The following is a 23109-nucleotide window of genomic DNA, read 5'->3' on the forward strand; positions in this document are numbered from 1 at the left end:
CCCCCGCTCTCTCTCTCTGCCCCTCCCGTCCCATCTCAAAAATAAATAAACGTTAAAAATATTTTTTGAAATATTCCCTTTGCCTAGAAAACCATTTTCTCAATGACTACAATGTAAAAATCCATCAAAACATAAAATGCTATTTCTTTCATACAGCTTTCCCTGATGCCTCTCTGCCCGAAGTTGATCTCCCTCGCTCTGTGCTTCTGTAACCCCTTATACTCTGTAGTTGTGGTCACTTCCTGTCTCGATAGGAGTTATTGCTGTGCTTTCTTCTCACTGCAGTTAAGGTGCTTGAAGACAGGATCAGATCTTATTTTCTTTTTTTCTAGTACACTGTTTTGTTAGTTATAAGACATTCAACAAAATATGCTCGATTGAGCTGTTCTACACCTTCAATCAGAGGAGGTCTTTTTCTACCACATGGACCACGTCATAGCACCACTGAATCTCCTTATGTTTGTTTTCCTGCTTATCTGTCTCATTTTTTCTCTTTGTCCTCATTACTTTCCCCTTTTTACCTGGGAAAAGTGGTTTTGCAAAAACGGCGGTATGTTTTGCTCTGGGCACTATTACTAAAATGCTCAGATGTGATTCAGAGAAATAGATATTGTTTCTTCATGGTAGGTACCTTTTTCTCGCAGGACTTCTGGTTTTTTGGTAACAGGTACAGGTTCCTTCTTTACTGGAACAAGTTTCTTGGGCACCTCAGGCACTTTGAAGATATTAGTTTTATTTGTAAAAAGATTTTTGGAAACATTTTACATGTTAAGAATAAAGAATCTATAATTAATGGAACGACATTAAAATTACTGAAAACAAAATCAGGACATTCTTGTCCTTAGTTATGCAACAAGGACAGATATCAAATTACTTTATAAAAATAATATCAATGATGACATGAATACCTTTAGCTGCTGGTATTTCTGGCTTCTTAACAGTTGGAACTTTCTTCACTGGGACAACTTTCTTTGCCATCTCAGGTACTTTAAAGATATTAGTAGCATTTAATAATATAAGATTTCAAGATGCAATATGTACACATTAATTTGATGAGTCTGTCCAACACACCAACATTTAGATAACAGTTACACACAGAATATAACACAATACGTAATAAAGAAAGAGTGTCACATTTAGACAGCACACAGAAAAGAAGCAAATATTGATTTCTTTTACTATAAGTACCTTTAGGAGGTGGAGCTTCTGGTTTCTTGATAACAGGAACTTTCTTCTCTGGAACAACCTTCTTTGGTTCTTCAGGCACTTGAAGGATAATAATTTCTTTTAGAGTCAAATGATTACAACGAAAGGCTTAACGTTAATGAATGAATGAAGAAGATCACACCTATTCCTTTGGTAGGCATATTGTAAAATTCTATAGCTTTTGGTGTGCAATGACTTCCGGTTTTGCCAATGAAGTCAAATTTCAAATAAGAAGATAGAAGACTGGAATTTTATCTTAAAGAAGATATATAATCGATATAAAAATCAAAGGATGTATTTTCTTAGACAGTACAGGATCCTGCCTTGTACCTGTTGGTGGTGGCGCTTCTGGTTCCTCCTCTTCCACAACAGGAACTGGTTCCTCCTCTTCCACAACAGGAACTGGCTCTTCCTCTTCCACAACAGGAACTGGCTCTTCCTCTTCAGGAGCAATTTCCTCAGGTTCTTCATAGACTTAAAAAATATAGTTAATTTTAATTCCACGCGTGGAACAATATTCTAAAATGCACAAAGCACTGAACATAAGAACTAGTAACCTTGATTTCTTTCCATGTTTCAATTAATATCTTCTCTCATTTTTGTGAAGATGAAATCTATCTCATTTGCACTGACTTCTGTTTCTATTATCTGAATATTTGAAAAAGCCCTTTTGGTATTTAATGTCATTTATAGTCATCAGTTCTGTCCTCCTTTCTGTGCGTATGAGAGAAATTTTCATATAGCTTATGATGCCTATGATGCCCTATGTAGATGTTTCTGATTGATAACCCAAATCAGAGCTAATTAAGAATAATTAAGACAAATAACTAAAGGATAGAAAATGACCAAGAGATACTAGATTAGAAAAAAAGGAACAAGGCTTAAATTAGCAATTGTCATGAGTGGCAAGCTCATTAATGGTCTTACGTGTACCTTCTGGAGGAGGAGACTCTACTCTCTCAGGAACAGGAATGGCTGGTTCCTCTTCTAAGACAGGTTTCTTTGGTACCTCTGGCACTTTAAAGATATTAGTTAATTTTACTTCTAGGTAGTTGAGAAGTACAGTACATGGAATTTATACCACCTCTAGTTCATATCTAGGTCAAATAACCCAGAGACAAATCCAAGAACAAAATTTACAAGGCCAGTAATTTGTTCTGAGATCCACACAAAGCAGGGAGGAAAAGAGTGGCCTATTAACAAAAACTCTTCCAATGCTCAGAATAGATGCGTCAATTCTTTTTTTTAAACAATGGTGTTATTTAAGAACATTTAAACCCTAAAAACCCAGAACGGCAGGTTTGTAATTATGAATATTAGGTTTGACAAACAACAGGGTTTACTATAATAAGTGACTTTTAAAACAAAGAGCGAGTGTTTTCTGCAGAGTCTCATTAGTGACATGTACCTTTGGGTGGTGGGACTTCCGGCTTCTTGGGAACAGCAACTTTCTTTTCTGGAACAACTTCTTTTGGAACTTCGGGCACTTTAAAGATATTAGTATTTTAACATTAGGAAGAGTCACTAGTAAACATTCATCACATTTACATAGAACAAAATACTTTTTAAGAGTTCGAGGTTTTTATCCTCCATCAAATGGTAGACATGTACCTTTGGCAGGTGGGACTTCTGGTTTTTTGGGAACCACTAGAGGCACCTTCTTTTCAGGAACAACTTCCTTGGGTACCTTGGGCACTTTAAAAGATATTAGTCATTTTTAGCTCATAATTTCAATGACATATGGAAACCATTAAGTATAGCAGTGGAACCCAACACTTTAAAGACAGACATTTTTCTGTAGGAGGTTAGTGGCAATGAGAAATACCTTTCACTGGTGGTGGTTCAGGTTTTTTGGCAACGACAGCAGGTGGTTTCTTTTCTGGGACAGGTTTCTTGGGTGGCACTGTCACTAAAGATATTAGAATTTATTTTTTAGACTCAGTGAAGATAGATGAGAAATGACACAAAAGCTCAAAATGTCCAGCATCTTCAGGGCGAGAGGGGTGGAAAATTGGCTAAGGCAACCTAGCTGGCCAAGTACCTTTTGGGGGAGCGGCAGGCTCTGGCTCTTCCACAACTTCAGCTGGAGGCTCTTCCAGGGCAATTTCCTCAGGCTCCTCGTACACTTTAAAGACACAAGCTCATTTTAATGCAAGAATTGACTAAAGCATATGAATTGTTTTACAAAAAGATTTTTACAACACTAAGAAAACAGTGTTCTTTAAAAAAATACATATATACATATATACACATGTGTATAAATGATATATGTAAATATATACACGTGTGTATATATTTATATATATAGGTTTTGACAGTTTCATTATTACCTGCAGGAGGCGGACTTTCTGGTTTTGGAGGAATAACTTCAGGCACCTTCTTTTCCGGAACAGCTGCCTTCGGCACCTCGGGTACTTTAAAGATATTAGCATTTTCATGATTAGACAGAGTAGAGACAAGTGGACAGTATCAAACACAGTGGCATGGGGGTGACTACCTTTGGCTGGTGGGACTTCAGGCTTTTTAGGAGGTGCTACAGCCACTTTCTTTTCAGGGACAACTTCTTTGGGAGCCTCGGGCACTTAAAAGATATTAGCAAAATTACATTTAGTTGTTTATGAAGACCATTGGAACAAGATATTTTCAAGAGCAGAAGAGTGGTATCTTTATAAGCCCAAGGTTGGTGACAAGTACCTTTAACAGGTGGTGGGACTTCGGGCTTTTTAGGAGGCGCCACAACCACTTTCTTTTCAGGGACCACTTCTTTGGGAGCCTCGGGCACTTAAAAGATATTAGCAAAATTACATTTAGTTGTTTATGAAGACCATTGGAACAAGATATTTTCAAGAGCAGAAGAGTGGTGTCTTTATAAGCCTAAGATCGGTGACAAGTACCTTTAACAGGTGGTGGGACTTCGGGCTTTTTAGGAGGCGCCACAACCACTTTCTTTTCAGGGACCACTTCTTTGGGAGCCTCGGGCACTTAAAAGATATTAGCAAAATTACATTTAGTTGTTTATGAAGACCATTGGAACAAGATATTTTCAAGAGCAGAAGAGTGGTGTCTTTATAAGCCTAAGATCGGTGACAAGTACCTTTAACAGGTGGTGGGACTTCGGGCTTTTTAGGAGGCGCCACAACCACTTTCTTTTCAGGGACCACTTCTTTGGGAGCCTCGGGCACTTAAAAGATATTAGCAAAATTACATTTAGTTGTTTATGAAGACCATTGGAACAAGATATTTTCAAGAGCAGAAGAGTGGTGTCTTTATAAGCCTAAGATCGGTGACAAGTACCTTTAACAGGTGGTGGGACTTCGGGCTTTTTAGGAGGCGCCACAACCACTTTCTTTTCAGGGACCACTTCTTTGGGAGCCTCGGGCACTTAAAAGATATTAGCAAAATTACATTTAGTTGTTTATGAAGACCATTGGAACAAGATATTTTCAAGAGCAGAAGAGTGGTGTCTTTATAAGCCTAAGATCGGTGACAAGTACCTTTAACAGGTGGTGGGACTTCGGGCTTTTTAGGAGGCGCCACAACCACTTTCTTTTCAGGGACAACTTCTTTGGGAGCCTCGGGCACTTAAAAGATATTAGCAAAATTTCACTTAGTTGTTTATGAAGACCATTGGAACAAGATATTTTCAAGAGCAGAAGAGTGGTGTCTTTATAAGCCCAAGGTTGGTGACAAGTACCTTTAACAGGTGGTGGGACTTCAGGCTTTTCAGGAGGCGCCACAACCACTTTCTTTTCAGGGACAACTTCTTTGGGAGCCTCGGGCACTTAAAAGATATTAGCAAAATTTCACTTAGTTGTTTATGAAGACCATTGGAACAAGATATTTTCAAGAGCAGAAGAGTGGTGTCTTTATAAGCCCAAGGTTGGTGACAAGTACCTTTAACAGGTGGTGGGACTTCAGGCTTTTCAGGAGGCGCCACAACCACTTTCTTTTCAGGGACAACTTCTTTGGGAGCCTCAGGCACTTAAAAGATATTAGCAAAATTACATTTAGTTGTTATGAAGACCATTGGAACAAGATATTTTCAAGAGCAGAAGAGTGATGCCTAAGGTCGGTGACAAATACCTTTAACAGGTGGTGGGACTTCAGGCTTTTTAGGAGGCACCACAACCACTTTCTTTTCAGGGACAACTTCTTTGGGAGCCTCAGGCACTTAATAGATATTAGCAAAATTACAATTAGTTGTTATGAAGACCATTGGAACAAGATATTTTCAAGAGCAGAAGAGTGATGCCTAAGGTCGGTGACAAATACCTTCAACAGGTGGTGGGACTTCAGGCTTTTTAGGAGGCACCACTGGTGCTTTCTTTTCAGGGACAATTTCCTGAGGAACTTCAGGCACTTAAAAGATATTAGTAAAATTACATTTAGTTGTTTATGAAGACCATTGGAACAAGATATTTTCAAGAGCAGAAGAGTGGTGTCTTTATAAGCCTAAGGTTGGTGACAAGTACCTTTAACAGGTGGTGGGACTTCGGCCTTTTTAGGAGGCACTACTGGTGCTTTCTTTTCAGGAACAATTTCTTGAGGAACTTCAGGCACTTAGAAGATATTAGTAAAATTACAATTAGGAGTTATGAAGACCACTGGAATAAGATATTTTTAAGAGCGGAAAAGTTGGTCTTTTTAAGCCTAAGGTTGGTGACAAATACCTTTAACAGGTGGGATTTCGGGCTTTTTAGGAGGCGTCACAGCCACTTTCTTTTCAGGGACAACTTCTTTGGGAGCCTCGGGCACTTAAGAGATATTAGTAAAAATTACCCTTAGGAGTTATGAGACTGCTAAAACAAAATATTTTCAAAAGCAGAAGGGTTATATCTTCTGAAGTCTAAGGTGAGTGACAAGTACCTGGAACAGGTGCAACTTCCAGCTTTTTAGGAGGCACCACTGGTGCTTTCTTTTCAGGGACAACTTCTTGAAGAGCTTCAGGCACTTAAAAGATATTAGTAGTTTTACATTTAGATTAATGAAGACAGTGGACTAAAAATATTTCCAAGAGTAGGACAGGTATTTCTTCTGTAGATAAGGATAGGAGTGAAAAATACCTGAAACCGGTGGGGCTTCTGGTTTTTTGGGTGGTACTCTGGGGAATTTCTGTTCTGGAACAACTTCTTGAGGAACTTCAGGCACTTGAAAGATATTAGTAGTATTAAACGAGTAGTTAATGATGAGCTATAGGCTAAAATTATTCTCAAGAATAGAAGAGATATTTCTTCTTCCTAATAAAGTCAGGGCTAATATGTACCTGTGACAGGTGGGGCGTCTGGTTTTTTGGGTGGTGCCCTGGGAATTATCTTTTCTGGGACAACTTCTTGAGCAACTTCAGGAACTTAAAAGATATTAGAATGTTTAGAATTTATGAATGATGAAGGCCTATATTACAATGATTGTGAAGAATACAAGACAATAGTTTTTCTTCTTAACAGGGCAGTGGGAATAAATACCTTCAGCAGGTGGGGCTTCTGGTTTTTTGGGTACAACCACAGATATTTTCTTTTCAGGTAAAACTTCTTTAGGAGCTTCGAGAGCTTTGAAGATATTAGTATCTTTTAGTAAGAGATTATAAAAGTGGAATACCGACAACACATTTATCCAAGCAAAGACAATTCATGGACTGGCAGACATGTCTATACACACTTTTCCCAGCCCCCTGGAATAGGTGACCAACAACATGGAAGGATAAATACCTTTAGCAGGTGGAGCTTCTGGCTTTTTAGGAGGAGCCACAGGTACTTTCTTCTCAGGGATGACTTTCTTTGGCGGCACCTCAGGCACTTCAAAGATATTGGTAATTTGTGTTTAGAAAAGATGAAAAAAATTGGTGACTGTACCATGTAATTATACACTAAGATATTTTGGTTAACTCCTGACTTTATTTTCCTTAGAATTATATCACCTTTATGCTGTGGTATTTACATATATAATTTTCTAGCTAAAATTATAGTTGTTTTCTTTTCCTAGTATGTATAGCTTTGACATTACCTGCAGGGGGTGGACTTTCCGGTTTGGGAGGAATAACTTCAGGCACCTTCTTTTCCGGAACAGCTGCCTTCGGCACCTCGGGTACTTTAAAGATATTAGTATTTTCATGATTAGACAGAGTAGAGAAAAAAATGGACAGTATCAAATACAGTGGCATGGGGGTGACTACCTTTGGCTGGTGGGACTTCAGGCTTTTTAGGAGGTGCTACAGCCACTTTCTTTTCAGGAACAACTTCTTTGGGAGCCTCAGGCACTTAAAAATATTAGCAAAATTACAATCAGTTGTTATGAAGACCATTGGAACAAGATATTTTCAAGAGCAAAAGAGTGATATGTCTTTATAAGCCTAAGATCGGTGACAAGTACCTTTAACAGGTGGTGGGACTTCGGGCTTTTTAGGAGGTGCCACAACCACTTTCTTTTCAGGGACAACTTCTTTGGGAGCCTCGGGCACTTAAAAGATATTAGCAAAATTTCACTTAGGAGTTATGAAGACCAATGGAACAAGATATTTTCAAGAGCAGAAGAGTGATGTCTTTACAAGCCTAAGGCCAGTGACAAATACCTTTGACAGGTGGGACTTCGGGCTTTTTAGGAGGCACCACTGGTGCTTTCTTTTCAGGGACAATTTCTTGAGGAACTTCGGGCACTTAAAAGATATTAGTAAAATTACATGTAGGCATTGTGAGACCGCTAGAACAAAATATTTCCAAGAACAGAAGAGTTGTATCTTTTTAAACCTAAGGTTAGTGACAACTACCTTTAACAGATGGGACTTTGGGCTTTTTAGGAGGCGCCACAGCCATTTTCTTTTCAGGGACAACTTCTTTGGGAGCCTCTGGTACTTTGAAGATATTAGTAAATTTACATGTGAGTCACAAGAATCAACACAGACAAGAACTTTCAAGTCCAGTAACTTTCAACTTCCATTGCCCTCCCTACCCCACCTTAAAGAGTGGTTTAGAATGTACCTTTGACAGGTACGACTTCAGGCTTTTGGGGAGGATACACTTTCTTTTCTGGGACAACTTCTTTGGGAGCCTCTGGCACTTTAAAGATATTAATATTTTTACATTTAGGAGTTATAAGAATCAGGACAAACAGGAAACACATTTACACAGGAAAAGACATTTTCCCAAAATTCTAAGCTTCTAGCAACATATACCTTCATCACGAAGAACTTCAGGCTTTTTGTGAGGAACCACATATGTTTTCTCTTCAGGAACAATTTCTTGGGGAGCTTCCCGTACTTTAAGAAATTAGTATTTTAATATTTAGTGTTATGAAGATCACTAGGAACAGCAAAATATTTTCAAGACTACAAGAGCTATTTCTTCTTCAGCTTGAGGGCATGGTAATTTGTACCTTTAACTGAAGGAGGTTCTCTTTTTTTGGAAGGGACTCTCTTTGCAGGAACAGCTTCTTGAGGAGCTTCAGGCACTTTAAAGATATTAGTATTTCACATTTAAAGATTTAAAATTGTTAGTGAAAACAGTAACCACAATAAGTTAGCAAATGTAGTTTTCTAGAAGTCTCTTCTTTGCCTGTCCATTCTTGAGAAGAGGCCTTCCCTAGCACCTGGCATAGTTCCTGTGACACTGTGGACCCTCCTCACTAAGTATTTGTTGAATGAATACTCCTAGTAGAAGAGGTTTCTGTTTTAATAGGAACACCTGCAAATATTTGCTTCTGAGAGGGAACTTTGGGCGCAGCTTCAGATGCTTGAAAGATATTTGTATTTTTATGTTTATGTGTTACGAAGGACATTAGAAAAACATGGTTTTAGGAGCTGAGGACATTTCATCTCTTCTTCAGGATCTGTTCACAGGTATCACATACCTTTTACAGGCAGAGATTCTGGCTCTTTAGGAACATCTTCAGATACTTGCATCTCAGGAGCAACTTCTTCCATAGCTTCTGGTGCTTTGAAGATATTAGTATCATACTTAGAGGTTAAGGGATCAGTGAAGACACTAGTTAACTGACATTAGACATGAACTGAACCAAAGTGATATTTCTGGTTACATGGGTGCTTCTTTTAAAAGGTGGATGAGGTATAAAGTTTTGAAGAAAGGAATCAAGTCTTAACTGTCTTTGTTCATTATTTCCCAGCTCCCTACCACCATATACACCATTGACATTTATGAAATGAATGAAGGCAGGAATGATAGAATGAATGATACCTTTACTGGAAGGTGTTTCAATTTCAGGGGGAGCAGCCTTGGGTGTTTTCTTTACAGGGACAGCTTCTTGAAGTGATTCAGCCACTTTAAAGATATTAATGCATCATACTTTAGAGTGATGAAGAGTTTTATTCCTAATTCAACCTACAGGAACACCCCAGACTGGGGGCCCTCCCTGCTCCCCACATTGGATTTTTTAACGATGGTAAGAATACATACTTATTAGGAGCTGTTTTCTTGGTCACCTCAGGTACTGTCAATGTTAGTAATTTAATTTCTTGGAATGGTAGATGTATAGAAAATTAGATCATGGAAAATTAGCTTCAAGTGAGAAAAATTGATTTTGTATAACTAATGATGTACATTTATATATTAATTTGAGGAGAACAAAACAGTTTCTTTCTTATCTGGATTGGCCTCATTTTGTACCCCTACTTTAGGCACTTTAGAAAGGTGTTTGTTTTTCAAGCATGGGAGACAGGAGAATGACCTAAAGATCTAGACTGAAAAAATCAGGTCAAAGTGTTCAGATATTCTTTAAAGTACAGAATATCATGGATATTATAAAGAAACTGTTATGCTGGATGTCTTAAAACTTTCTCATATTTTGATTTATTTAAAACACTCAAAATGGAAAAATGTAGAACTCTTTAAAAATAAAAGACAATGAGAGGAGCAACTAAGTATTCAGTACAGAATTCCAACTTTAACTAGTTTTAACTGCCTTGGTTTTAGAAGGCTCTCAAGTGGAGAGGGTATTACAGGAAGAACTGCTGCTCAAAGTCATTGAACTTCATATTTTATTGTCTTTAAGTCATGGTTTTCCAAAAATATTTCTGTACTTAAGTCTTATGGGAAAATAATTATTTCAAATTAATATGCCTATTTTTAGTAGTAAGTTTATCTTAATAGAAGAGCAACTCTATTAAGCAGTTATATTCTGCGATTTCAACCCCATGGAGAGTTGAATTGCTGATTTATAGTCTACAGCCAAACACCTCTGTCATTTGATGGCACTGATGTCTGCTTTAAAGGGGGAGCTAAACCAATTCAATCTAGTTTCAGGGATATAAATATTTTAAGTGGTCTTGTGTAGATTTTTTCCAGCTATTCTGATTTTTTTCTTTTTTGGGAAACAATAATAGTATTAGTAATCCTACTGAAGAATCTATCTGGGTCTCATATAACATTATATGTATTCATATACTCCCTGAAGGCCTCAGAGGTTAAACTTTATAACCCACGTATCTTCCATTTAGATAAGTTAAAGATCTTTCCTCCTCTATTTTCTCTTGAATAACTCCTGGGAACATGTGTATACCCAAGTCGAGCTTCTGCTTCGGGGCTCCCACTTCTCTGAAATGGTAGCATTTGGAGCTTTCAAGATATAAGTATATTTGCATGGGTTAAGTACAACTACAATCATGAGATATGAAAGTTGACTTTCTTCTGGCTTGTACCTTTTGGTGGTGGTGTTTTTCTTCTTTTAGCAACAGGAGCTTGCCGCTCTGGAAGACCTTCCTTGGAGACTTCCAACTCTTTAAAGATATTAGTATTTTTTAGTTGAGAAAAAGGCAAAGACACGAAGACACAACATATTAAGAAAGTTACATGTGTTAACAGATATTATAACTTTAAGTTAGAAATTTAATTTTTGTTCTAATTGTTTATCCTTGTACATTGTATGAGTGGGACTCTTTTGGGTGGCGGGGGGAGGCAAGTCATATAAAGTTCCTTGTCTTGGGTACATTGGATGCCCTAAAGATATTAGTATTTTAGCGTTAGAGGTTCTGAGAACCTACACAAAACACTAAACATATCTTTCAGAGTGAAGAAGAAAGATTTTCTTATTTAGATTTTCATAACTAAGAATTATACCTTGAGTTGGAGGATGCTCTGGAATTTGGGGAACAGCCTCAGGTAACTCCACCTCCAGAAAAACTTCTCTGGTTGTATCAGGCTCTTTAAAGATATTAGTAGGTTTACACTTAGAAGTTGTAAAAACAGTAAATTATATAACACACAATTTTTGAGTCTTGAATCCAAAGTTATTCATCCAAGTTCGAGGTTGTTGAAATGTACCTTTAGTTGCTGGTGTTTCTCTCTTTTTAGGAATAGTCACATATATTTTGTCCTCTGGAACAACTTTCTTGGGTGGCTCAGGCACTTAAAAGATATGAGTATAGTTATATTTATAAACAGTGAAGGAAAAGATTCAGCTTTTAAAATGAGCTAAAAAATAAATTTTCTTCAGACCAGATCATTGGTGTTATATACCTTTTGCTATTTTGGTTTTTGTCTTTTGAGGACGAGTCACAAGTACTTTTTCTTCTGAGGTGGATTCTTCAGACACTTCATAAACTTTAAAGATATTAGTATTTATACAATTAAGGGAATTTCAAGTCAATGACAAACAGTATTAAGAAAACATAATACACAATACACGCTCATCACCCAAGTTACCAGTAGTACATAGACACAAACTAATGACAATAACACATTGGCTAATTTCCAGTTTTATCATATAGAACCCTCATTTATGATGATGATAAAATTGAGGAATTCCCTGGTCAGGGGCTATATAATTCTACTTTGCAGAAAGTTACTGGTAAAACTGTCCTGTTGCTCTTGGTTTTGTTCATAAAGAACAGGGTTGATATTGAGTTGCACATTAAGAATTCTCTTATGTTATATTTGGGCTACTGGAAATTCATATAAGTCCTTTCCTTTTCCAGAAACGTAGTTGGCTATAATCTCAAACCACATCTGGCTTATGGCTGTGTAGTTTAATAACCACTTAGGGATTGGAAGCAGAAAAGAAAAAGAAAAATAATTAAATCTTTGGAAATAAGGCAAATGAAGAAAATAAAAGATTTCTCCAGCTTTTAGAAAGGAAGACTGGCTGATGACAATAATGAAACTCAAGCATAGAAAAGGTATTCAAAGAAGGGAGTCATCATATATTTTTATCCCAACCTAGTATTAAAGACAAAAAAAAAATGGGTTTAAGCAGGGAATTTTTAGATTAAACTAAATGAAAGAATATCAGAACTATTGGCATTTTTTGGATTGAAATAAATGGAAGAGTATCTTGACTCCTAGCAATTTTACTATTCAGATTATTGAATAGTATTCTATTCAGAGTATTTTATTATTCATATTTTACTCCTCAAATTATTTAATCATAATTTTGCATAAGACCAAAAAAAAATGGCTTGAGAATTCTTTTGATGTTGTAATGGCCTTATAAATCTATGGTTTGATTGGAGCAGTATTGCCAAAATATTTCCAATGATGGCTGGGAAGAGTAGAAAAATAATAATGGGGCATTTTGAATCTATAAAGTCCAATTAAAATATTATTATGAAGTTAAAGTAAGTTACTTCATGGCCTGAGAAAATAAAATGCTTTTGAGCTGAAAATATTTGTACACAGAGCAGAACAAGACAAGACAGTGACAAATACAACAAGGTAAATGGCTTTTCTAAATTTGGGCAACGTTACAGGTAAAGGACTATTTTTTTTAAATTGGTGAGGAGATATACCTTGTCTGAGCAAGTAAACTTTCAAATGATTTAATTTTGGCCAAATATTTTTTGGCATGTTAGGCTTTTATAAGGTATTAGTATATTTATTTTTAAAAGCTGTGAAGACAAACACAACTGAAACCAAAGAGAAGCACCGATTTTTCTACACTCACTGTACATCGTTGTGTCTTCAGAAAGAACTGTAGCTGATTTTTCTTCGTGAATACTTTTCTTAGGCACCTCAGGAACTTTAAAGATATTAGTATATTAATTGTGATAAATAACAAATATGCAAAGAATATAAAGAAGCCAAATACAAGAATTTAACATCACACACATTCATTTTAAACTATGAATAACTAAACAAAGAATCATTTCATGTTGTGATTAGTATCAGTGTATACCTTTAGCTGGTGGAACTTCAGGCTTTCTAGGAACAGCTTCATGAACCTTTTCTTCTGGAACAATTTTCTTGGGTACTTCAGGTGCTTTAAAGATATTTGTTTATTTTATTTTTAAAAATATCATAATTGGGTCTAAAATATCAAGATAAAGAGGGGGATCTAACAAGAACACCAAGAATTCCAAAATCGTAAGCCAACTAAATACACAGTGCGTCTCTCTAGATTGCCTTGTTGATGAGTTCTTGATTTGTCATATTAAAAATACTTTGCCCTTGGGGTATAGCATCATTTTCTGTTGTTATTTGGAATGTTTGTTTCCAGAGCTTCCTGACAATAGTTCCAAAATAAATTATTTTTGAAAAGAAGTTGAGGGGGTCAATATCACTTAATTATCGCTTAAGAAGAGGATCAAACAAAAACAATAACAATGTTTAGGCATATGCCTTCGTTTCCAGAAGGTCATCACAAAGGGAAGACTATGTTTTAGAACATAAACTGCAGTTTACATAATTCAGCTATATTGTGGCATTGAGGGGAGAATGATCTCTCTTTCTCTCTGCTCCACAGTAAGTGAATAAAAGGGGGTTTTATATTAGTGGTGAAATCAGCAAAGGCTGGTACCTTTAGCTGGTGGAAATTTGGGCTCTTCAGGAACACGTACTTTTTCTTCCACCACAATTTTCTTGGGCACTTCAGGTACTTTAAAGATAGCAGTAATAATTTCTTTTACTTTTAAACATTCATAAAGATTTGTAACAAGCAGAACATAAGAAAAACATAAACACAAAACATGACATAGTCACAATATAAAACAGTTTCACTTTATCACATACATTACTGTACTTAAAATGAGTTGAATTTTGATAACAAACATGACAACAGAGATCCAGAAGAATTTCCCGTGTTAGAATCCGTTAAGAATTTGACAAGAAAAATTAACAAGACACTGTCAGCTGGTGCTACTTCTGCTTGTCTTGATGGAATAATCGATACTTTCTCTCAAATGATAACGTTCTTAAATGATTCAGGGACTTTAAAGATAGAAATATATATTATTTATCAGGTGTTTTTTTTTTTTTTATTTCTGTTGTAAAACTCAAGAGGTTTACAAGAATGAACAAAGCAGGGACATTAAACACACGGTCACTATGTATTTATTATTACTAAGTTATTAAAACTAATGATTAATAGGAAAACATGGATTTATCAAAAGGCATATTAGTGAATATATAATTCAGTAGTACCAAAGAAGGAAACCTGGGTTTACTATCTGGTTGATAAGGATATTTGCTTTATTTTTTTAGGTATAACAACAGTGGCTTTCTCTCTTGGTAGAACTTCCTTTGGACCCTCAACCATTTTAAAGATAATAGTTTGTCTTAGAAATTCCAAAAACACAAAACACAGAAGAAAAACATCAAGAACACAAACTTATAATGCAATCAAGGTGCTACTGTACATATAATTAGGTAAGTAGTTTTTCACCAATGAAATACCTTTAGCTGGTGGCTCTTTTCGAGGAACAACTTTAGTGGGTGGTTTTTTTGGAGGAATGATTTTCTCAGATATCTCAGGCCCTTCAAAGATATTAGTGTTTTGATTTAGAATGAGTTCTTAAAGTATTAGGGAGTGCTACTAATAAAGTTAGTCCAATGAGGGCTCATAAATGCTTTATCTATTTTTTTTTTGAATTTGCATCACACCTCCAAAAGGGATGTGACTTTGCTAGATTTCATCTATATTGTAGATTTTCTATGTATACTAAGCACACATGCACACCATACACATATTCCTTCACATTACACATATATTAATTCGTTCAAGATCTGGAGTGGTATTGAAGAGAATTTATTTGTATCATGGTTTCTCCTCGAAAAATACCAATGCTTCGTTTACTTCCTTAATGTTATTTCTCTAATGAAAATATAAAATGGCAGAAGCTTTTGATAAGCAGTGATCAGTTTGTGAACAGTTGACTCATGATAACAAAGCAATGGTTGTATTGCCTCACATGTAAATTCTTCAGTGAACTGAGGAGCTTCTTTTCACTCAACTGATAACCTTGGTCAGATATTTTGGTACCTGTAACAATCATTCTTATGTTTGTAAGAATTTTGTACAAACAAAGAATTTTGTTTGCAACAGTCATTCTTAGCTAGATTCAAAAAAGAATCTACAAATTCATATAGTGAGCTCCTTAGATAAGTAGATATCAAATACTATTATTTTGCCTGCTAAATTATATTCTGTGTGGTTAATCTCTACTCCATATTAATCTTTGTATCAAATAGTTGAAGCTCATGCTTAAAGCATTCAATGATTTTAACTTGGAAAGTGGGTTTCTAGTGTTCCAAACTGAACATGAAATACACTTAAAAAAAAGTGAGTTAGAGCAAGATATAACAATTTGTAGTATCTACAGAATTCTCCTATACCTTTAGGTGGAGCTTTGGGTTTTTCATATACTTCCACTTCTTCAGCCTCTAAAACTTCTATTACTCTATGGACCTCTTCAGCTTTGTGTACTTCTTCAATTCTGGGTTGTTCTACTTTAACGAATTCTTCTACTTCATGGAATTCTTCTTCTTCAAAATATTCTTTAACTTCATGGAACTCTTCTTCCTCAAGATATTCTACTGGTGTCTCCACTACTTCTAATTCTGTTCTTTCTTTTACTACTTCCTCTTTGTGGAAGGCAACTGATATTTTTTCTTCAAGGACAGTCCTCCCTGAAAGAGCATCTAGTTTAAGAAATTTGTCTTTTTTTTTTAAAAAACACAAGAGAAATGAAAATGTAAATTCAAAATACAGAATAAAAACAACTGAAATAAAAAAAAAGCTTTCATGCAACAATAAGTGAAGATCAAAGATCTTTCCGAAAATACCTTTAGCTGGGGGAATAGCTTCTTTTTTAGGCACAGGGACTCTCTTTTCTGCAATTTTCTTTTCTGGGACTTTCTTTTGTACTTCAGGCACTTTAAAGATATAGTTTTAATATATAGGACTGTTAAGAGCAAATTTTCATAGACAAAAGACATCAAAACAGTCAAGACACAGAGACATAATACATAAGAATCTTTTTTTGAATTAAAAAAAATCTATTCTTTTTAAGTAGGTTTCATGCCCAGCGTGGGGCTTGAACTCATGACCCCCAAGATCAAGAGTGGATTGAGACAGCCAGGCACCCCAAACATAAAAATCTTAATGAGAATATATTAACAGGAAGTTTAGGTTTATAAGAGAATATGTACCTTTGGCTGGAGGTGGCTCTTTTTTCTGAACAGGAACAGGTACTTTCTCCTCAGGAACCTTCTTTGGCACTTTAAAGATATTAGGCATTTCGGTTAGCTGACAATACTCAATAATAAACATGACATAAAAACAGCAAAAACAACATCTTTAATAATCAAAGTTTAAGAAGACACTCCGTACTACTGGCCACCAGTTTTATAGGCAATAGAGTTATCTTTCCAAATCCCTTATTTGTGCTAACCAAACCTTAGAGGACGTGTCCACAAGAACCTGTGCTGGTTTGTTTGTTTGTTTGTTTGTTTGTTTATTTATTTATTTATTTATTTATTTATTTAATAGCAGGAGTTACCAATATTGGACCTATTTTTAATGTGACAAAGACTTCTACAATTTTTAATTTGACAGAGACTTTTTTGAAGTGATTACCATAATGGAGTACTTAAGCCTTGACACAGGCGCCCTTTCTGCTGATAGTATTACATCTGCTGGCGATGCCTACTGTGATAGGGACAGCGTAAGCTCATCGTCTAAGAGCATTCCTGAAGCAGTAACTTTATTAGGAAGCAATGAGAAGTAGACATTTTGCAGTAAACTTGAGTGCTTAGGCAAAATATTAGAAAGGACATGAGGCTCTTTAAAATAGTTATTATCCAAGCATTAGGACAGATTTTTTTCCCCTATAAAATAAGATTGTATACATACTTATAGTAACATGAGAAAACTCTATGTAATGGAATAAGATTTATGAACGGAATGTGGGGAAGAAGAATCTATTGTTATGTATAAAAGTATAAAGAAATGTACTAATTAACATTAAAATTCTCAGTTACAATGAGAAACTTCTGGAATAACATATACACACATAACCATCCATTAACATTCCAAAAAGGCTAAAGATATGAAGTGGGTTACAGTTTTATTGATCCTTAATCAATTTCATAAGTTTGCTATTTAAAGAAAGCAGTCAGAAAAGAAATTTCTGTTTTTTAAAAGAACATTAATTGGAATTTAAAGATGTTATTAATTGAGATTTGCTATACCTTTGGCTGGTGGTGGCTCCACTTTTTTAGGAACAGGAGTAGGTGCTTCAGGTACTGCTTTCTTAACCACTTCAGGCACTTAAAAGGTATTAGATAGACATTTTGAAAAATGATACGCAATGAACGGAACAACATCCACATATGCAAAAAATAGCAAAAAAAGCATTGACTCATTTTTAAAAGATATTAGCAACCTAAATGGTAATTATATATATGGAGTATCGACTCTAAAGGTGAGAAGGCTATTATTTCTTAATCCTATTAGCAAATATAATATCAATTAATGAAAAAGCTTGTCATAGTTTACAGGAATAATAGGCTAAGAATTATTCTATAAAGTAAACAACACAGAAATAGATTTCCCTCCACTTTCATATTGAATAAAAGCCCCAAAACTAGAAACTAGGAGAAAATCTTACGACAGGGCCTCGCCAGAAAAAATTGAAGGGCTAATAGTAGAAAAGTTGGGGGAGGGGAAGGGACACTTTCGGTGCTATTAATTATTGATCTTCAATTTATCATTGATAAGATGTGAGAAAAGTATATTGAGGAATATTAGATTTAGACATATCCTGGGAAAGATTTGGAACACCATAGATTTTAAATGTCCAACTCCCAAGAGAAGCTGTACCTCTAGGTGGTGTCACCTCCTCAACCTCTTCTATGCTAGGTGGTTCTTCTGGGATCTCTTCTTCCGGAATAGGCTCTTCCGGTTCCTCATACACTTTAAAAAGATTATTACTTTGTAAATAATAATTCTTTTTGAATATTAAACTAAAATGATCTATCTGAAAACAGAGGTCGTCATAAACATAGGAAATTCATAGCTCAACCTTTTTCCAGTGCGTGAGAACTCACTAGTCCTTGAAAAAAATCTATGGGGTCTTCAAATACATTAGGCCCTTTCAAGAATTTCATATTTGGAAAGGATATCAAAGAGAATTCAGTTAGAATTATATCATTATTTTTAATGGAGATGGACTTGTTTGAAGGCAAACATTCACTTAGCAGTATAAGTCAGATTTTCTGTACAAACTACTCAGGCTTAACTGGGAATTTCTTTTGGGTGGGTATATTCTGCTATTGCCAACCACATCATTTGATGAAAAATTCCCCATGGAAAATACAGTTTCCTTTCAAAGAGTGTCATTAAAAGAAAGAAATAAACAAACAAACAAATAGGCTAAGCGTGTGAGAAAGGAGAGTCAGTTGATTTTCATTTGCCTGCCCAATTTTTATTAGGTAAATAATAATTTCTTTTAGAGCCTGAATATGTTTATTTTCTGAAGTGAAATGTACATTTGTCTCCTTCAAATATTAAACAATGATAAGACAATGATGACTTGGAATATCTATTTTCTTAGAAAGTCATCTACCTTCAATCGGTGGAACTTCCTCTTCTTCAAGGAGAATGATTTGTCTTTCTTCCACTTTCTTAGGCACATCAGGAACTTAAAAGATATTGATTGTTTTAGGAATTTAGAATGCAAGAACCAAAGAAGAGTTCATAAAGACCAAGTTTCCCATTTTTCAACACAAGGTAGTAAATATCAAAATACACATGCACAAGATGAAACATTGAGATTTCACATAATCAGCTATTGAAACAAAATTAAAGAGGTTTGTGATTTAAGACTAACAGCCCATTAAAGAGATATTCTACTGTTTATTGCTGGAGCCTCTACTCTTTTAGAAAGAGCAACAATAGGGGCGCCTGGGTGGCGCAGTCGGTTAAGCGTCCGACTTCAGCCAGGTCACGATCTCGCGGTCCGTGAGTTCGAGCCCCGCGTCGGGCTCTGGGCTGATGGCTCGGAGCCTGGAGCCTGTTTCCGATTCTGTGTCTCCCTCTCTCTCTGCCCCTCCCCCGTTCATGCTCTGTCTCTCTCTGTCCCAAAAATAAAAAAACGTTGAAAAAAAAAAAATTTAAAAAAAAAAAAAAAAAAAGAAAGAGCAACAGGTACTTCATGGACTGGCTTCTTAGTTACTTCGGGCCCTTTAAAGATAGTGTTTTTATCTTTGAGAAGTAACGTATGTAGAGAATCAACGTAAAATACACAAACACAAAGCGGGGAAAAATGACATAGCACAAACATGGTTGCAACAGAGTCACAAATGGGGAATGCAAATGACACACCACACAAAGCAAACGTTTATGTTGAACATCCTGTGTGGACAGCATCACAGTTCAACATCAGTACAACAAACACATTCCTGTTTTGGGGAGATGTACCTTTGGCAGGAGGAGCCACTGCTTTCTTAAGACCAGGAGGAGGCACCTTCTTTTCTGGTTCAGGTTTCTTAAGCACCACAGGAACTTTAAAGATATTATTTGATTTTACAATTTAAGATACACAAACACAGAGACACCAGACACAGCAATAATACAAGTTATAGTAACAGATATTGAAACAGAACACTGGGACTTTTACGGATAGAAAGAAGTGGCAGTGTCTAATTTGCTTGGGAGTAGCAGTACCTGTGGCGGGGGGAGCCTCCTTTTTCTTAGGAATGATCATTTTCTTCTCTGGCACTTTCTTCTTAACCTCAGGCACTTTAAAGACATCATTTCATGATAAGAATTTATTGTGAGGGACAAAAAAGAGAGAACACAAGAAGTCCACACACAGAAAGAACACATGCAACAGTTGCTCAGGGTAGAGATATAGGGTAGATCAGGAGCCCAATGTTATGATATAAATAGGTTTTGTAGAGCAAGGGATCAGCAACCTATTTGAATATCAGAGGACAGATGCTGTCATTTCATCCATCTAAATTTCACTGGTAATTTATTGAATCATTATCTATAAAGTATTTCTGAATTCTTGAAATCTAATAAAGGACCAGCATGGGGTATCTGGGTGGCTCAGTCGGTTAAGCATCGGACTTCAGCTCAGGTCATGATCTTGCCGTTTGTGAGTTCAAGCCCCGCATCGGGCTCTGTGCTGACAGGTCAGATCCCGGAGACTGCTTCAGATTCTGTGTCTCCCTCTCTATATCTGCCCCTACCCCACTTGCACTCTCTCTCTCTAAAACATAAATTAAAACATTAACAAATTTTGATAAAGGACCAGCTTTACCATTTCACTGCTTATATGATATTTAACCTGGTGGAGGGGTTATGCTTATTTTAAGTAGTGATGCCATGACCTTTAGCAGAAAATACTGAGCTTTAAGGTATAACTATATGGACTTTGTCCTGTACTATGGTCTGACCTGGATAATTCATTCAGTGATAGAGCACTTTCACATACCTTACTTTATTTTGTCCTCACAATAATATCTGAGCCCGCTAGAACTGATACCAGTCTGCCCATTTTAAAGGAGAGCTACCCGAGGCTCAGACTGGTTAAAAGGCTTGCTCAGAATAATACAGCAAGGAACAAACCCAAGGCTAAAGTCAAAACCTGCTGGGCTACCATTTATATATATGTAACACAAGACATAAGCTATTCCATAATATTTTGAGAAATACTTCAATCCTTTTTATCTTCATCCTGGTGTTACAAAGGCACTTCATATAAATGGCTGAAGGATGAAACTTAGGAAAATGTATTCATAATGTTTAGCTTGGCAGAATATCTATATGAAAATTATGATGTTTGGGGCGCCTGGGTGGCTCAGTCAGTTAGGCGTCCGACTTTGGCCCAGGTCATGATCTCACGGCTCGTGAGTTTGAGCCCCGCGTAAGGCTCTGTGCTGTGAGCTCAGAGTCTGGAGCCTGCTTCAGATTCCGTGTCTCCCTCTCGCTCTCCCTTCCCCTGCTCATTCTCATTCTCTCTCTCTCTCTCAAAAATAAACATTAAAAAAATTAAAAAGAAAGAAAATTATGATGTTTAATAAAATTATAGGCAACTGGGTAGAACTTCTGTGGCAGTACTGGGACAATATTTTCTTTTAACTTTGTTCTTGAATACTGTTTTGCATCCAGTGAAAAGTGGATATCAGTGTTCCTGAACATTTTTAGAAATAAAAATGTGCCACTCTATTCTATAAATATAATTTTTCCTAAACCCAATTCCACCACAATTTGTCTGGATGAAAATGTTTATGGATGAAGAATGTGCATTCACTTAGGGGAAGTATACCTTTGGGTGGTGGAGGTTCCACTTTTTTAGGAGCAGGAACAGGGACTTTCTTCTCTGGTACAGGTTTCTTTGGCACTTCAGGCACTTAAAAACATTCATTTTAAGACATTAAAAACCGCAGGCACAGTATTATATATGTAACAAAAAGACAAATGAGACTAAGACCACGAACAACTAAATAACATTGCATGTCATGAAATCTGAAAAGACATTCAGATCATTTACGATAGACACACACGACAGACATAACAATAAAGGCACACATGTCTGGAACGCTTTCTAAGGTTCAGATGGTAGGCAACGTAAAGAATGAAGTAGTATAGATAAGACTGGAGATGAATACGAAAGATGGAAAGGCAGAATGCAACACAAAAGAGGTCTTGATGACTCCAAGAAGAGTTGCTATACCTCGTGCAGGTACTGGCACCTTAGGTTTAATTTCTGGAAGAACTTCCTCTTCTTCAGGTACAACTTCTTCCTCAGGTATGAATTCTTCCTCCTCAGGAGGAACTTCTTCTTCTTCAGGAGCAATTTCTTCTTCTTCAGGAGCGACTTCTTCTTCCTCAGGTAGAAATTCCTCTTCCTCAGGTAGAACTTCCTCTTCCTCAGGTAGAACTTCCTCTTCAGGAGCAATTTCTTCTTCGAATGGGACTTCTTCTTCCCGAGGTAGAGCTACAGGAACTGGAACTGGCTCGCGTTTCTTGGATATCACTTTAAAGATATTTATTCAATCGTACAAGTGTCACTTTTACGTACACTATTCATAACAATGGGATAACATGAAACGCAAATATTCTGTTATCATAGAGCATCGATTGTCTCAAATTCAATGTCATTAAGCATTAATTGTAATTAGTGAGGCAGTATAATACCAGTTAGTTTTCCTTTTTCTCTGTTTCTGTAAGAAACTAATGTACCTTTGGGTGGTGGAGCTTCCACTTTTTTCGGAACAGGTGTTGGTTTCTTTTCTTCTGGGATGAGCTTCTTGGGCACCTCTGGCACTTTAAAAATATTATTTGTCTTTAAGAATGTGTTCTTTTATGTTTTGGAGCAACGAATATGAAAATAATCACAGATGCCTGACTTTTACATTTCTTATCAACAAGGTTTTAAAACATGCAATGTTATGGGGGAAGGTGTATGTGAATATACATAACTGAAACCCACACTTAAATGATGAAGTGATGTACCTTTTGCGGGTGGAGCCTCTACTTTCTTAGGTACAGGAACTGGCACCTTCTTCTCAGGCACAGGCTTCTTGGGCACTTCTGGCACTTTAAAGAAATTATTTAGAGAAAAATGTTACATGACATAAAATTTTGAGTTTAAGCATAGTCTCAAAAAAGATTAATAAAATTATAACCAAGGCATTTCAAGAAGCATTTTATCTTTAAAATAAATTTTTTTCTTTT

At 36.2% G+C, this 23109-nt stretch overlaps 1 protein-coding gene across 1 annotated transcript in view; it reads right to left on the reverse strand.

Moving 5' to 3' along the window:
- Positions 1-23109, reverse strand: part of TTN (titin) — a 277455-nt gene that overhangs the window by 125158 nt on the left and 129188 nt on the right. Inside the window, 25 exon segments of the mRNA XM_042949268.1 lie at positions 1189-1266; positions 1537-1680; positions 2140-2223; positions 2615-2692; positions 2818-2901; positions 3032-3115; positions 3248-3331; positions 3537-3620; positions 3704-3787; positions 5877-5960; positions 7207-7290; positions 7376-7459; positions 7772-7855; positions 13942-14019; positions 14817-14897; positions 15756-16049; positions 16206-16295; positions 16572-16640; positions 17613-17690; positions 18244-18336; positions 18989-19063; positions 20089-20163; positions 22106-22408; positions 22615-22698; positions 22888-22971. Of these exon segments, the coding sequence (XP_042805202.1) occupies positions 1189-1266; positions 1537-1680; positions 2140-2223; positions 2615-2692; positions 2818-2901; positions 3032-3115; positions 3248-3331; positions 3537-3620; positions 3704-3787; positions 5877-5960; positions 7207-7290; positions 7376-7459; positions 7772-7855; positions 13942-14019; positions 14817-14897; positions 15756-16049; positions 16206-16295; positions 16572-16640; positions 17613-17690; positions 18244-18336; positions 18989-19063; positions 20089-20163; positions 22106-22408; positions 22615-22698; positions 22888-22971 (2544 nt within the window).

Source organism: Panthera leo, chromosome C1 (assembly GCF_018350215.1).
Source record: "Panthera leo isolate Ple1 chromosome C1, P.leo_Ple1_pat1.1, whole genome shotgun sequence".
Lineage (NCBI taxonomy): Eukaryota > Metazoa > Chordata > Mammalia > Carnivora > Felidae > Panthera > Panthera leo.